Here is a 16631-nt window from a genome sequence, read left to right as displayed (position 1 = left end):
AGCGGCTCTCAGCGAGCAGCTCGTACATGTAGCTCCTCATTCCCACAGGAGAGGTGGACGCCTGGCCCGGCCAGCGAGAACGGGCCACCGCCATCCTGCTGGCTTGCCGCCACCTTCCCCTCTCCTTTCTCTCCTCCCCGGGCCAGCGGGCAGTGCTGCTGGCCGAGGCAGCCCGCACCCTGGAGAAGGTGGGCGACCGGCGCTCATGCAACGACTGCCAGCAGATGATTGTCAAGCTGGGGGGTGGCACTGCCATTGCCGCCTCCTGACCAGCGGGCCCTGCTCACCTAGGCCCACTGCCTCCCTCTGTCTCTCTCTCCCTTCCTTCTTCTCTGTCTCTCCCTCCTCCCTCTTTTCTGTCTCCCCCTCCTCCCTCTTTGTCTCTCCCTCCCTCTGGGAGCCAGGACATGGGCCTCGTCTTCTGAGCTGTCGCCTGCCAAGGCTTTTGAACCACCTCAGGCCCATGGGCCCCTGGACAGAGCCCCTTATTGCTTATGTGGGTAGATGCACATAGTCCAGGGTCCACTGGACCCGAGAGAGGAAAGACAGAGCAGGGCAGGAATTGGGAGTACCCTGATTTGCAAGGGGGAGCTCCCAGGCTGCCCAGCCCTTCCCTCCAGCCCTCCCAAGATTCTCTCTGAATGTCTCTTTCCCCTTTTCCTGCTTCCTTGTTTTTTATTGGGCTTTCCCTCTGGGGGACATGGGTCTCTGGGTACCAGAGCACTTCACCCGTGGCACTGTGCCCAGCATGCCCTCAACCCCTTTTTATACGAATGTTTTTATATCAGTGTGCTTGGATTTGCCGTGATGCAGGACTAAGTTGCTGTGGCATCTTTATTTCTCTCCCTGGGTCTGCGTCCCCTCCCCTATGCCTGACAAAGCCAGTTCATTGTTTTCTGTTTATTACACAGGACAGCCAGGGAAGGAGGGGCGCCCAGCCCTGGAGAGGTGGCAGGGAGGCAGGGTGCAAGCCTGGGGATGGATGAAATAATGTCGGCATTATTTTTTAATTTTTTAAAAAATAAATGGTGTCTTATTTAATTGTCCTGTTCCTTCCCACTCCCCTGCTCCCTGGGATGTCAGCCCAAGCTCAGGGTAGACCCAGGGGCTGGGAGAGATGAAGTCACCCATTGGGTCTGGGGACCAGGGCCTTCAGCATGGGTTCTCCGTTCCCTCCCACCCAACTCCTACCTCCGTGGTCTATCCCTAATTAGGTTTATCCCTAATTCTTGACCTGAAAATAAGCCAGGGTGGCAGGGATGGGCACTAGGAATGAGGCCCCCTGCTTTGGTGGGGATCCTGAGAGGAAAAGTGGTCCTGCTTTTCTGGATTCCCTGGCTTGGTGCCTCCCCTGAGGTCATTTCTCTGGGACCTGAGGACTGTTTGGGACCCCTGCTGGGAGGCTGAGAGGGGCTGCTCTCCCTCCCTTCCTCTGCTTCTCACCCCCTCAGGCTGGTTGGAGCAGAGTGTGCAGGGGCTCCCCTGATGCCGAGTGCAGGCCAGAATGGGTCAGCTTGGACCTCACCCACTTTCTTTCTCCTGCCCCTCCCCCCTCACTGTAATTTATGGCCCCGGGCCACCGGTTGAGCCAGCCCTTGTGTCATGTGTATATACTGTGCCTTTTCTTGTTATTGTTTAGGGGTAGGAGGGGGTAATTTTTCACTGAAAAGGGGGATACGCCTATGGCTGCCTTGATGTGGAATCATTCACCATCTCCTGGATGTAGATTATTCAATAAACACAGATTGGTACCACCCAGCATGAGGTGTGTGAGGGTCTGTAATGTGACCACTGTGGTGACTAGCTGTGTGGCTACATGGCTTGGCCTCCAGTGGGCCAGGGACTGAGGAAAAGCCCCTCCCTCTCTGCTGAGTCCCCTGGGGGCCTTCATTGGGATGGAACTTTCTGGCTGCCTGGCACACACTCCAGGCTGCAACAAGGTGCTGCTGGGATCAGAGGTCACTGCACCCGTGGCCTAGAGCTGGCTCTTTGGCTGATAGCTGCAGTCCTGAGGGATTTAAGGTGCTAAGTCCTTCTGTGTTCACCCCTCAGATAAATCTCTCCCTTATGGGGTAGACTGACCTCAATTTCCCCATCCTCCCCAGAGGCAGTGAGCCTCTAAGGAGACTCACTGGCCACAAAGTCACATCCAAATCAAGCTCCCACATTTCCGAGCTGGGTCACCTTGGGCGGGATGTCACCTCAGCCTCCACTTCTATGTATGCAGAATGGGGACAATCCCTGTCTTTGACTACAGTCCCCATAGGTTTGTTGGCCAGTTTGAATGTGCCAGTATATGGTAAGTGACTCATGAAGCTGGGAAGGGCAAGACCACAGGAGAGGTGGGGTGGGAGAGTGCGGGCCAGGTAGAGAGATAGAGTCAGGAGTGCTGCATGGTCCTGAGCCCGGGGCTGAAGTGCATGGTCCCCTGACCTGGCTGAGAAGTGGGCCGGTCCCCTCAGTTCCCTGAGCCGCTCTCTTCTCTGAAGGGCAGTCACCATAGGCTACACTGTCCCAAGAGCCCAAGCAGCCAAGTGGGGCCCAGGTGCAGCTGCTCCCTGTCCAGTTATTACAGCAGTATTTTCAGTGGTGGCCAAGGCCTCAGCCTGTCCCCTGGGATGGAGATCCAAGGCCTTTGGGACTGAGAGTGAATGGAGAGGTCACGCCCACGGCCTCGGCACCGCTAGCCAGGGCCTGTGTCATCAGGGTGGGTGACCGTGGGTGGCCAGTGTGCCCAGGAACCTGATCCTTTTTGTGAGTCTCGGCTGGCTACATGACTCAGCACCCACGCCGCCTCCCCCGGCTCCACACAGCTGCAGAATAGACCTTGGGTTCAAGTTGTGGGGGCTCTCCCCAACAAGCAGGCCCAGGGGCTCTGGGGCTCTGTCCTGGGGCTTCTGGGCCTTGGTTTTCTCAACAGCCTTTAGAGACAGGGAGGTGGATCCTCCAGCAGGTGAAGAGCTGGTGGTTTTGGGGGCCTCAGGGTAGTCCATCCTCTAGGTATGAGACGCCTGTACACTGGGAGCAGGGACGCCTCTGCCAACGCACAAGTTCATAACCTTCCCTCCTCCCCCGACCCGCACACAGCCTGCCATTCCTCCATCAGGGTCAGTGGCAGCAGAATACAGAAGAATCCTGACCGAGTCAGCTGGGTGACCTTGGCAAGTTAGTTAGGTCTCAAAACCTCAATTTCCTCATCTGCAAAGCCACATGCCCATGGGGTTCTTGTAATTAAATGAAAGGAACAGCAACAAATGGTGGTCACTGTTACCAAAACAGCATACCCTGCCTAGGGTACACGGGGGAAACAGGCCCAACTGGGTGGTTTGGGTGAGGTCACATGAGGGGCACAGCCCAGCCCTCAACCTCCCGAGCAGTACTTGTCACTGAGGAACTCAATGCACACAGGCTGCTGGCAGTGCCAAGCATGTGTGGTGTGAGCATCCCAGTGGGGGCACTGCCAAGGCCCTGGGTCCAACATCCCCATCCCCCTTCCCCCCATAGCAGCTACTAGGAAGAGGCTCTGCCATCCTGAGCACCAGCTGTCCATCCGGCCCACTGCCCACAACCATTAGGGGGGTGGCTGTGGGCCAAGCTGGCCAAGTGGCCTGCAGGCCAGGGGCCGGCCCAGGGCCAAACTATCAGTGAGGTTCAGCCAGGCTCAGGCAACTCAAGATATAGAGCGGCTGACCCTCCAGTAAGGGGCATGAACCTCCAAGGGAACTCTCCCAACAGCCCTCTCCCCTATGTCCAAGCCTCAAGCTGGCTGGGGCCTAACTGCCCCTCTCCCATGGGTCCCATTCGTATGGACATGAAGCCTGGCATTCAGCCCTGATCGCCACCTCCAGCTCCTAGAACACACCTCAGGCGGCTCTCAGGAGCCTGCTCTTGCACATGCTGTGCCCTCTGCCGGCACTGCCGTCTGTCCAGTCAATGAGCAATGCCCACACCATCAGCCCCTCTCAGAGCCAAGCAGGAGCTCCTTTATTCTCAGGGGTGGGAGCTACATAAAAGGGTATTTACATGAGGAACCCGGACCCTGGGGTCCCCAGGACAGGCCCCTTCTTAGCCCTGCAGGCTCCAAGGCCCCCAGTCCAGTTTGGGCAGGTGAAAGGGCTGGACTTTCTAGACCGGCGCCCCTCCCTCCACCTCCCATGGCCTGGGCTTCTGGACCAGGCGGATGGCGGATCCCGGACAGACTAGGGCTCCTGGCGATGCGTGTCTTGGAAGAATCACCAGGCCCGTCTTCACACGGTGACCTCAGCTTTGCTGTTGGTGCTCAGGTGCCGGGGCCCGCGGCCCGCGCAGCCGTAAAGGCCAGGGGGCTGCGGACCGAAGGCTTCGGGCAACTTCTCCACGCTGAACTGGCGCCGGGGCGGGTGGCTCGACCGCCGGGGCGCAGGAGAGGCTTGAGCCGCCAGGTGGCCGCGGTGGGCGGGCCGAGCAGGGCGGCCGGCGGTCCAGGCCTTGCAGTGGCCAGACCGGACAGGGCCGACGGGGGGCTTGTAGCCCGGCGGAGCCCAGGGGCAGACGTCGAGCAGCGCAGGCAAGTCCTCGGGAGGCTTCGGGGTCCGCGCCGGGAGGGTCAACGGGGCGGATGCGGACGCGGGAAAACGCTGGTAGAAGTCCTGAGGGGGCGCCTCTGTGGGGACAGGGCGGGGCAATCGGGGGCAGGGTCAGGTCGCGGGAGGCGGGGCCTCAGAGCCTCCGGGGCGGGGCAGGGCGGCGATTGGCTGCCAGAAACACGGCTTTCCACGCCCCGGGCTCTGGATCCTGCGAGGGGTCGCAGCCAGGCGGCCAGGTCAGGGCATGGCGCCATATAGAAGCTGGCTGGAGCGCTGACTCGAAAGGCTGGGAACTTTGAAACTCCAGACTGGGACTCCAAACCCTGCAGTCTAGGAGCTTAGATACCTGAGTGCAATGGGCCCTGCGCTCTTCACACAAACGGGGCCACTCACCTGAGGTCTTGAGCGCCGCTGCCTTGAGGCTGGCGAGGGTGGCGTATTTAGCGTAGTCAGGCTGTAACGTCATGCTGCCGCCGCCCTGCAGCTGGGGACCGCGCGGGGGCCCTGGAGTCGCGGACCCCAGGGGCATGTTGTTGGGACGTTTCTTGCCTAGAGCAGGGAGAGGGAAAGAAGAAACTAGTCCCCCTGACTGGAGGACACTGCACCTGCTCTACCACCTCTTTCTTCGCTGTCCTCTCCCCACCTACACTTTAATGAGAACTTGTGGGGTGGCTATTTGGGTGAAACTGAGAGTGGAACCTGTCTTCATGGCAGAATCTCCAGCGCCTGGCTCAGAATAATATGAAAAGCAGCCAGTCCTGAGTGGGTGCTAACCTAGTGGATGACACACCAGCATGTTTGGCTTCAGCCAGGCACCGAGTCCCAGGACCTGCTCCCATCAGAGATGAGGGAATATCTGAGGATTAGAGCCCATACAGGGAAGTTGTGGGGATGGTCGGACTGGCACAGGGGTGGGGGGATGCTGTCAAGCCTGCCTGGCCAGCAAGAGGCCAAGAGGGAGACTCCAGCCTGGAGGAAAAGCCCCACAGGAGGCCATAGACCCTGGCCAGGCAGACCCCAGGGTGCTGAACCAGAACCTGAGCCAGGGATCCCTAAATCTGGAACCTTCCTCAGAGTCCCTGAGGCTGGAGGTTGCAGGACCCCTGGAAGGATGCTTCTCTACCAAGGGTTGCTGACCAGCTTGTCCAGCCCCCACTCACACATGTGCAGAGGCAGACAGCGCATTTCCATTGGGGAAGCAGCCTGCTCAGAGCCTTTTGCCCCTCATCACACCCCTTCCCTGGCTCCCAGACAAAGGTGGCCCTGTGCTGTAGATGAACAAATGCCCACCCACCAGCCTACTCACCCGTGCTGTTGTGGGGGGAGCCCATGGGGAGGCCATCACCCATCTGTACCTGGACACAGCTACCCAGAGGTGGGCCCAGAGGTGGAGGCAGTGGCTCCTGGGGGTCTGGCTGCTTCAGAAGTTCTGTCAGTGTCCTGTGAGGAAAGAGTAGTGAGAAGCAGCACCCCCAGCCTCCTGCTTTCTCATCGGCCAGGCGCTGCCCTATCAAAGGCCAGCCTTGGCCACCACTGTTTCATTGTGTGATCCTGGACAGCTCTTCCAGCCGCTCTGGGCCTCCCTTCTCCCTGTGAGTGGGCTCACACATCGTTTCCCCTACCAGTCACGACCTGTGGCCCCAGCATGGCCACTTCCCAGAGCAGGTCAGGAAACTCCAATGGGGTCATGTGAACCAGGGCCACCTAGTTTTCCAAAGCCCTCCCCCCATCCTGGAGTCCACTCTCCAAGACCCTTCGAGTTTAGCCTCCCCTCCCAACACAAGCTCTGTGAGCACATCAGTCTCCTGGACTCTGCTCGTGCTGCTTTTTCTGCTAACAATATCCTTCCCTCCATCTCCTCTCGTAAAACTACTCATTCTTCAAATCCCTCCTCCAGGAAGCCTAAAGAGGGCCTACCTAACACAGCAGGGGCTTCTGCTGGGTCCTGGGACATAGCTGCCAGCACACGCATGGAGGACAGATGAGGGGTTGGAGATCCCCCTGTGCCAGCCCAGCACCAAAGGTTGTATGACCTTGGGCAGTGGACTCCCTGGGTACCAGGACACCCAGCCCCCACCCAGCTGTGACAGCATCTGACTGAGCCTTCCCCACAGACAGCCAAACCCAGCCTTCAGCCCAGCTGCCTTCAGCTCCCAGAACTCATGATTTTCTCCTACCCCAGTCTGACCCTCCTTCTGGGGCTGGGGCCTCAAATGGCTGATTCACGAAGAAACACACTGTAGTTGGGACACCTGGGGTGGGCACCGTTTGGCTACAGGGTCTGAAAGCCTCCTACTGCCTGCCTGAGCTGACCTTCACGCCCCACCCATCCCTCAGCAACCCACCCCTGTGTTCTCATCTCTGGGCAAACACCCGCCAGCCAGCTTTCCCAAACACCTGAGTAATTTTCATGCCTTTGGGCCTTTGCACAAACTCTCCTGGGAGAGACTCCAGCTACCCCCTCTCCCTAGCCCTCTGAGAAACCTTCCCTGATCACCCACCTCAACAGGGCAGAATTAAGGGTGAGACTTGGCGGGGGGGAGGTGCAGGGGTTTACAACACACGCACACATGAGTTCAAGTTGGGTTCCAGGTCTCAGAGGAGAAAAGGGAGTCAGGGCACATGGGAGCCTGAAGCCGAGAGGAAGGGACCGATTCAGGCCACATAACCCATCAGGGGTGGGCCAGCTCTTCCCAAAGCGTCTCCAGACCTGCTTCCCAGTTCCCTGCAGTTGAAGTAGGTTCTAGATGAACATGTCAGCTCGGCTGCGCAAGCCACCCCCCTATACCATCATGGCCCTCAGCTCCTGCTGCCCCACTCTGGTGAAGAGCATGTCCTGTCCTCTCCCCCTCACCCAGCATGAGGGACTCCAAGCTAAGGAGGCCCAGGCCCTGCCCCTGCAGCATCCAGGACCCAGGTTGAGCGCCTCCACATAATGGAGGCCGCACAGAAGCTGAGGCCAGAGTTCCAGCCCCAGCTCTGCCCTGCAGCTGTCTGGGAGGGGTGGGCTAAGTGGTGTGGGGACCAGGGGTGCTGTGGAGTGCCAGGGGAGCACTCATCCCCTGCCCCTGAGGTCTAGGAGGGGGGAGCATCCACAGCTGGCCCACCCAAGCATGGGGGCTTCTCTCTATTGTCACTTTTAATATCAGCCTGTCACAAGCAGTGTCAGTAGCCCACATGCCCAAGGGAGCCAGAACCTGGGTGAGCGAGGAGGGTGCAGGCCCCAGACATGAGGGTGGCCAGGGGCCTGAAATGGGGGATGTGCGGGGGGTGGAGTGAGGGTTCCAGGGGTCAGGACACAGAATCCCTGAGTCCCTATCCCGGTGAGGAAGGGAACCTGGGTCCCGTACACCCCACTTCACACATAGCTCAGAACTCAGCACTTGTCTTGGCCTCTGCAGCAACTAACCCGTGGCCCCGCAGATCAGCCCCTTTGTACACCAGAGGAGACCCTGACCCTCGCCTGGGGAGTATTGAGTGGAGTGAGTTGGGGAGGCCTTCTGAAACACCAGGAAAAGGTCAGGCCTGAGTCACAGCTATGGGGGTGCAGAGAAGGAGATGGAAGGAGGAAGGGAAAAATGAGGGGAGAAACAGGAGGCAGAGAACCAAGAGAGCTACAGAACATGCCCCCTATCCTCTCTTCCCTCAGGGCCCAAGACGCCCAACACTAGGTCAACCCACACCCACAACCAGCGCTGGTGGGGCTCGGGCCCCAGGCCCCCTTGTGCCCTCGGTCAGGCGACCAGCCTTCCCCGCCCACTCCGGAGGATGGAGCTGCGGGGGAGGGCGGCCCAGCACCCAGCTCCGCCGGAAGGTCAAGGGAAGACAGGGCGGTATCAGCTGTCTCCCTCAGAGAAGTGGGGGGTGAGGGGAGACACAGACCTGGAGACAGTCAGAGACAAGGAGGAAGAACCAGGACAGCAGGAGGTGCTGTTGAGGGGACCAAAGTTCCGAGAGGGGCGCGAAGGATGAAGGGTCGTGAGGGGGCGCCAACCCGACAGGCAGGGCGGTCCAAGCCGGACGGGCGAGATTGCGGGGCCCAGGCTCGGGCGGCGCGTGCTCACCTGGTCACGGTGCGCCGTGCGCGCGGGCTGTGCGCCCTCTCCAGGCCCAGGCGCGCCCCGATGCCCGCCAGCACCAGCAGCGCTGCGACGCCGCACACCGCGTAGACGGCCGTGTGGCTGCGCTCGCGGGCCGGGTCACGGGGCACGACGGCGTCGCGGGCCCGCGCGGGCGGCCGACCGGTCTGCACCCAGGCCGGTGTGTCGTAGTTGGAGCAGCGGCTCTGGTCAAGGCGCCGGGGCCCGTCGTGGCAGCAGAAGCGGTAGCCGCACGTGCCACAGCAGAAGCTGTAGACTGCTGAGCTGCAGTTGAAGGGCGGGTCCCACTGGCCCATCACGTCGTAGTAGCCGCGGCAACGGTCGCCGCCGGCCGGGGCCGCCGTGCCGGGCTCCGCCGACTCCTGCGCCTCCGGGGCCCCCGCGCGGCCCGACGGCGGCCGCACCAGCAGCAGCGCCAGCCCTAGCGCGAGCCGGGGCCCTGGCGGGCCGCGGCTGCCGCGCAGCCCCCGAGCCCCGGCCCTTTCCATCGGGCCCGCGCCTTCGGCTACAGGGCCCCGCGCATGGCGACGCGCCGCGGCTTCCTACGGCCCGGCCGCCCGGCCGGCTCCTTCTCGCCCGCAGGGATCGCGCGGGGCCCGCAGGGATCGCGCGGGGACCGCCTCCCGGACGCTGGCTCCCGGCGAACGCCTCCTCGGCCGTCAGGCTCCCCCTAGCACCCCAGACCCCGGTGGACTCGGCCCGGAGCTCCCGGGGCAGTTGGGCGCGTCTTCTGCCGGGGCTCAACTCGGACCCGAGCCGACCAGTCTGCGCCCTGGGACGCCCCCTGGTCCGGGCAGCGGGTCCTAGCCTGCACGGTCCCGGACCTCTCAGCCGGCGGGTGTGCGGATCCCGGGCCTAGTGGGGGCGGTGGGCAGCCCCACACCGCTGCCTTCCCGCCGCCGGCTCCGTGCTGCCCGCGCTCTGGCTGCGGCTGGGCTCCGCGCGGGCTCAGGCGGGCGGGGGAAGGAGAGAGCGCGGGAAGAAGGGCGGGAGGGAGCGAGCAGAGCCGGGGGAGGAGCGCGGCGGCCGCCAGGGGCGGGAGGGGGCGCGGTGGAGCCCGCACAGCCTGGGCACCCCACGGGATATTCCCGAAGGCCTCCCCAAATCATTTCTCGCAGCTGGGCACTCCGGGGGATTCAGCTACGGCCCTCAGGACCATTAGCTTTGGACAACAGGCCTACCGCGGGCGCGTCAAGGTTTTACAAGTGCGGGAACTGAGAAACAGAGCAGCCCCGGGAGGGTCGTTGCCGCCCCCATCTCCCGCCTCCTCGTCCCCTCCGTCAGTTCCGATCGAGACAGAGAGGTGTGACACGAGGCAGGCCCTTTCCCTTCTCTGAACCTCGATTTTCCCGCCAGTCAAATGGGAAGGAAACCCGCAGCAGAGCCGCTGCACAGGGCGAAGTATGGGACCCCTCAGCGCCGCGTAGGGCGCAGCGTTAACCCCGGGGCGCGCGCCCTGGTGCCAGAACCTCCTGGACGCAGGGACTGGGGTTTTGAGGTGTCCCCACACCTATGACGATGAGCATGGTCTGGCCGGCGCCCTCCCGGGGTCGCTCAGCCATCCCGCGTTTAAAGGGGAGGAGGCTGGGCTAGCCCCAGTCTTCAAGGAAGGGGCGAGGCCATTGGCGGACCCTCCAACCGGCCTTCCCCAGGACCCTCAGGTCCATTCACAAGCCCTGGGCAAAGTGATGGGGGCAATTTCCGAACGTGGACTGGTGGAGAGTACCCTCAGTCTTACTTTTCGAAGTTGGGTTTAACTGGAGAATGTGACCAAGCATTGGTACCTTGCTTCTCTCTGCCTTAGTTTCTCATCTTAACATCAAAAACTTTTCCTGGGGGGGGGGGGGCGATTCATTATCCGCACCCTCCAGGAGGCAGGAGCCAATAAGATGCCTCCCACTGTCCAGAGGGAAACACCAAGAGGGTCCAGTTCAGCCCATTGTCTCCACACCGCACAGGCCTCCGCCATAATGGATGAAGTGACTCCAGTCTCTAGTTTCTGTAAAATGAAGAATTTGGGCTCATAGGGTCCTTCCTGCTCCCCTTTGCATCCTCTTCTTCACATAGAGACTGGGATCAACTTATAAAAATGGAGGAGGTGGGGGAAGAGGGAGAAGAATTCACATTTTAAGGAGGATCAAGTCCTGTTGCTGAGATGAGGGGCTGACAGGCTAATTTCAGGTATTAGTGAGCTAAGACAGGAAGGGGGGTGACCTCCCTGCAAGGCCCTGCCGCCTCAGGGTGATTCCTTGTGCGGTGGCCAAAGACAGCGTGCTCCCCCCTCCTCCACCCAGGAACACACTTCACATCCAGCTCAGAAAACCATACCCCATTAAAAGACTATCACAAATTTAGAGAAAAAGAAAAGGTGAGCAAAGGAATGAAATGAAATCGCCTTAATCCCATCATCAGGGACAACTGCTGCTACAAAATATGTCATATTTTACATACAGTTTTGTAACTGGTTTTTAGTTTACTTTTTGATGTCAATCTTCCAGTTATTCTGCTTAGAACTTTGTAACTATATTTTCTGGTGCATCCTTTTCCACTTCCTTAGAGGGTATTCCTAGAAATAAAATCCATGGCACAAACTGTCCAGTTTGTATCCATGCCCCACACACACTCTGCCAAGCTGCCCTCTAAGTACCAGGGCTCTGAGGGTGGCCACTTCTTCTTCCTTTCCCACCCTACTGCTGGGCACTAGATTTAAAGGCTTGTCTCTGCCTCCTGGGACTGTGGCCTCTTCCCAGATAGGCTGACTACTGGGCCCGGAGTGAATCCCCTCCTCCCTGGGCCTCTCTCTTGTTCCCAGTGTCCTGGCATCATTGAATGCTCTGCTCGGCTTCCACCCCATGCTGACTCCCATCAGGTCCTGCGTATATACATGTACATATATGTCTCCATTTGTCCAACGCAAGAACAGATTCCAGTCCCCTCCCACCCTCGGGGACTGATGTCCAACCTCCAGGTCCTCCCATACCCAGTCTGGTCAGTGGTCAGTAGCAGCCATAGATGCCCACGTCTACTAGGTCTGCGCCTGGCACTTAGTGCCCTCTCCATATGCACACACAGCCTGGGTGGGGGACAGAGGGGGAGGGCTGTGAGAAGGAGAGGCAAAGGTAATGACAGACCATAGCTGACTGGCTGAGCCCTGGGACCTGGTCATTCATTCAGCTGACACTGCCTCCAAGTGCCCAGCTATGGCCTGGGCAAGGGGATCTAGACATGGGGCCCAGGCTGCCCTCCCTGGACCTGGGGTCTCCCTCCATAGCAAGGCAGCAGAGCACTTCCCCCCTTTCTCCTCTGCCCGCTCCCCCAAGCCTGTGTCACCAAAAATCGTCCATTGATCCAGGCTTAAAATAACCCCTGGCATCTAAAGCAAGCCTCATGGGGCGGGCAGAGGAGCAGTGTCTCTGAGCCTGAAGGGCACCCGCCCCGCCCCCAGCTGCAAGTGCTGGCAATTTAAGTGTGCAGGTGTCTGTGTGCTCACAAATATGCACGAGAGTGCATGTCTGGGGCTAGCTTGACTATGGGTGACTTTCCTGCACCCATGAGCACGTGTGTACACATGTGTGCAAGTGTGGATGTGCCTGTTCTTTTCTCACTGTTGAGCCCTCGCCCAGTGCCCAGCTGTGACTGTACAGGGCTCAAGGGTTCCTGAGAGGTTGTGCACATAAGGAAAGCCTGTGCTGGGCCCCAGTATCCCCGTTTTAAATGGTGAGCGACCAGTCTGCCCAGCCCTGGGTCAGGGAATTTGGGATTTCCTAGAGAGAAACCCAAGACCCAGAGAGGGTCTTGCTATGACTGGCATACAGCCAGGAAGTGCCAGGATCTGGCCTGGAACCTGCACTATGAACCCCAAACCTACCTTCTGGCCAGTGCAGTACAGAGAGAGCAGCTGGAGGACCCCAGCCCAGAGCCTGGGGAAGTGTTTCTACATCCTGACAGCACACCCAATACCTGACTGAACACTTGAGCAATGCCTGGCATACCCTGACTCCTATATTAGCCCTGGGCCTCCCCACAGGTGGTTCTCTCTTCCTGGACCGCCTTCCCAGCCCCTCACACTGAGGGGCAACTACCCTTCATTTTGGAGACAGACTAATGTGGATTGCAATTTCTGTTCTAATAAAGCTATTCAACCTTTTTAGGTCTTGGTTTTCTCATCTGCAACATGGGCTGCTAGCACCTCTGACAGGGCGCAGGGAGAAGCCAACTCATGGGAGCCGTGCTGAGAAGCTAGCTGGTGATCACCACCGTGGGTGCCATCCACAATCTCAAAGGCCTCATCCCCAAGCCCGTTTTGCTTCCATTTCATCATTGATGATGGAGACAGAGATTGTGGGGACTATGGACTCCCCGCTAGCACAGATGGATGCCAGTACGGGGAGGTGGTCTGGAGGCGGGTGGCCTTAGCTCCTTTGTCTCCCTGAGGCAGCTGACTCAGGCTCCAGCTGCCTGTGGGAGGAACGGGGTGCCTAGGCTCCTGAGGTCGCAAGGGAGTGGTGCGATCTGGGTGCCAGGGCTCAGCCTCCTGTCCCAGTTCTCCAAGCAGTCTCTCTCTCTCTGGTCCTCCCCTCCCATCACCTGCCTCCGTCACTGCTGACCCCTCTGCCTGGAGTACCCCTATTAGTCTCCCCCTTCAGGATCCTCCAAAGGCCTCTGTGAACGTGCAGGTCTGAGATGGCCAAGACGGTAGCACGAAAACTGACCCAGAAAGGACAGGGCTCGGAGGCGGCCACACAGTGCGTCCACCCAGGAAAGACCCGCCCTGCCCCCGCCGGCCTGCGGGTTCCTTGGACACAATACGGAGGTCAGCTCCTAGCCCAGAGCGCGCGGGGAGGCGTCCTGCACCGCACATCCCCTACACCTCGCCCCAAAGTATGGCCCATGTCCCGCACCCGGGCCTCTCCTTGCTTGGGCCGCGCGTGGGGACGGGGACCCCGCGTGAGTGCGGAGGTACAGAGTTGGGAGAGTGTATGGTTGGTCGTGGACTCGCCGCTCACCCAGTGCCTCCCTTTTTCCTCGCCCCTCGTCCCCTTCTACTTGCCTGTGGCCCCGCCCCTTTTCGGCAACCTTGAGGCTTGAGGTCCCTCAGCCCCGCCTCTCTCCTTGACCCCGCCCCCGGCCGCTCCTCTCACCCTGGCCCCACCCCCTCCGGAAGGGAGCCCTAGTCCCGGCTGATGGCAGGCAAGGTGCCACCCAGGCTCACCACAGGAGCCGCGCGGGTAGACTTTCGCCTGTCCCGGAGTCGCTGGCACTGTTCTGGATCTTGGCAGGGCGCCCGGGGCCGGAGCCCAGATTTTCTACAGCTCTGGGGAGTGAAGAGATGCTCAGAGGCCCTCCGGGCGCAGGGACCCCTGCAGCGTCCCACCCGCATCTTCTCCGCCCTGAACAGTCCAGGGAAAGAGCGTGAGCTGGGAACGCGGGCATCCGTGTCTTCCTGGATCCTCCCGACTCCGTGTGACCCTGGCTAGTTGTTCCCATCCCCCTCCCACACCGCCCCCGGGTCAGGACCTGGCAGCTGGGGAGGGGCACAGATGGGAGAGAGATCAGATTTCAGCTCTGGGTGAGGAAGAATTTGGCCCCAACCACCCACGACAGAGCAAGTGGGAATGAGTTCTCACCCTGGGTCCAGTGGCGTGCCAGAGGGATCTGGTGGCCTCTCAGAGGGGACAGGGAAGAGTGAGACACCAAATGATAGGGCTGGAAGAGTACCCAGGTTCCCTGAGGGTTACTGCCCCTGTGTGCCTGGGGCAGGCACGGTGTGGCCTCTGACACAGCCTGTCCTGGCACTCAGAGGCCATACTGCCCAGCTCGCCAGACCCTTCCCCTGCCCCTGCTTCCTGGCCCTCCTGTCCCCTCTCCTCTGCACCTTTGCGCACAGTCCCCTGGGGCAGGAATGCCCTTTCCCTGCTCCATTCCAGCAGGAAAACTGCCTCAGGATTCAGGACATACCTCCTACTCTTCAAAGCACTCCTTGGAAGCTGGATTAGTCACCCCCCTGCTTGGGGCATCCCTCCACCCCCGCCCCGGGGCAGGGATCACCCTGCCCTGTCATTGTGTCCTGCTCTGTCTTCCATCAGATTAGGATCCGAAGGCAGGGCCTGGGGCTGAGGTCCCAGCACCACCCAGGGTGGCCCTGGCGCAAGCACATGTGTCTGGGATCCAGTGTGATCAATGGGCAGTAAATGGATGACTGATGGGGTGCTAAGCCCAGAGCCTCAGACCAGTTCTGGGAAACTCACTTCCCAGGGGGGATTGCTGAAGGTTGGAGGCTCTGGGCAGGATGTGCCTGTGCCCCAGGGAATGAAGGAGGTGGAGGCACTCTTGGGTGGAAACCCTACTTGCCACATGACCTCTTTAATCTCAGACAGTTGGGAGGCCCTCAAGCTCCATTTTGCGGAGGGGGAGACAGGCCCAGGGAGATGCCACCAGCTTCTAAAGGCAAGGGCTGTGTGGGGCCTTCCTTGCTGAGATAGAGGGAAGGTAAGAGGTCAGGTCCTTCCTCCCTGGCCTCACCAGCTGGGCCTCCCTACCCCCACTCTGAACTCTGAATCGGGGGCTGCAGGGCAGGAAGTGAAAGGTGCCTGCAGGAAGCCCCAGGAGGAACTGAGACTTAAGCCAGATCCACCCCCACCTGCCTGGGCCCTGGGGACTTTGGGGAAACCAGACCCTCCTTTAGGAAAAACTGGCAAGACACACAGGCTAGGGGGAGGGGAACTGCTTCTCTCCGTTGCCATCCCAACAAGCAGTTCTTCCAGAGTCTGTCTTGGATCCCTCTTACCACAAAAAGAGACCAGGTGGAGAGAGAAATCTTTACGTAGTGTTGAAAACAAGTAGGACCGGGAGTTAATCCATGGAATCAGCAGCTCCTAAGGAGGGCGTCTAGACCAGTGCCTTTCTGGACAGGCGCACAGGGCAGGGGCAGGAGCCTGGGTCTAGCCTAGCTCCATCTCTGCTTATTGTATCTCGGGCCAGATCCCTCACCTCTCTAGGCCTTTTCTTTCCTATCAGCAAAATGGGCTGTATAATCCCCGCTCATGGACAAACGGGAGCCTTTAAAAAGTCAAGGACTTTGGTTGCAACAACTCTCCTGGGAAACAGAGACTCAGGGAAAGATTTATGTACAAGGAGGTGCTACTGTATCAGTTACAATGTACAGTTGTCCTCCCTCATTGGTGGGAGACAGGTCCAAAACCCCCAGGGGATGCCTGAAATCAGGATAGTACCGAACCCTTTATATACAATGTTTTTTTCCTATATATGCACCCATGATAAAATTTAATTTATAAATTAAGTACGGTAAGCAATTAACAACACTAACTAATAATAAAATAGCACAACTATAACAATATACTGTAATAAAAGTGACGTGAATGTGGGCGCTCGTTCCAGGGGAGCTCTAGATGCAGTCTCTGTACAGGCTCAATGCTTTTCTGGTGCAACACACTGTCAGCTGGAACACGTTTTGTGCTCACATCCTCCACCCACAAATGTAACTCCTTTTCCATCCTAACAAAGCAGTTATCACGCACCTTGGCCATAACTTTTGCAGCCTGAGGTGTGACAGCAAATCTAGCACAAATTTATGTTTCCTTCTTGACAATTTCATGGTAGAAGATTCGTCCTTACCATAGATCTTAGCAACCTCAGCATATAATTTTTTTCTTATTGACTAGAGAAATTTTACCTTTTCTCTTAAAGGAAGCATTTTATGGCTTCTCTTTGGCGTGGCCAAATTGTCAGCTTCACTAACCACTCTTGTGCTTGGGAGCCATTATTAGGTAAAATAAGGGTGACTTGAACACAAGCATTGTATCCACTAACAGAGAAAGCTACTAAGTGACTGATGGGCAGGGAGCATATACAGTGTGGATACACTGGACAAAAAGATGATTCACGTCCTGAGTGGGAAGAAGCAGGATGACGTGAGAGTTCATCATGCACTCAGAATGGCACACAA

General features: G+C 59.1%; 2 protein-coding genes across 3 annotated transcripts in view; one reads left to right on the top strand and one right to left on the bottom strand.

Annotated features, from left to right (window-relative positions):
• Positions 1-1759, top strand: part of SREBF2 (sterol regulatory element binding transcription factor 2) — a 53505-nt gene extending 51746 nt beyond the window's left edge. For both annotated transcript variants that reach the window (XM_019734509.3, XM_074326462.2), the window contains one exon: positions 49-1759. In XM_019734509.3, the coding sequence (XP_019590068.2) occupies positions 49-269 (221 nt within the window). In that variant the 3' untranslated portion in view covers positions 270-1759. The remainder of the gene's footprint in view (positions 1-48) is intronic.
• Positions 1760-3957: 2198 nt separating this feature from the next.
• Positions 3958-9649, bottom strand: SHISA8 (shisa family member 8). The gene is made up of 4 exons (XM_019734438.3): positions 8630-9649; positions 5872-6005; positions 4959-5114; positions 3958-4642 (listed from the first exon to the last, which is right to left on the bottom strand). The coding sequence occupies exons 1-4, from the start codon at positions 9151-9153 to the stop codon at positions 4248-4250; spliced, it is 1209 nt and encodes a 402-aa protein (XP_019589997.3). The 5' UTR covers positions 9154-9649; the 3' UTR covers positions 3958-4247.
• Positions 9650-16631: the final 6982 nt, after the last annotated feature.

Source organism: Rhinolophus sinicus, chromosome 1, assembly GCF_057876585.1.
Source record: "Rhinolophus sinicus isolate RSI-liver-muscle chromosome 1, RSI-T2T, whole genome shotgun sequence".
Lineage (NCBI taxonomy): Eukaryota > Metazoa > Chordata > Mammalia > Chiroptera > Rhinolophidae > Rhinolophus > Rhinolophus sinicus.
This window is presented reverse-complemented; position numbering and strand designations above follow the sequence as displayed.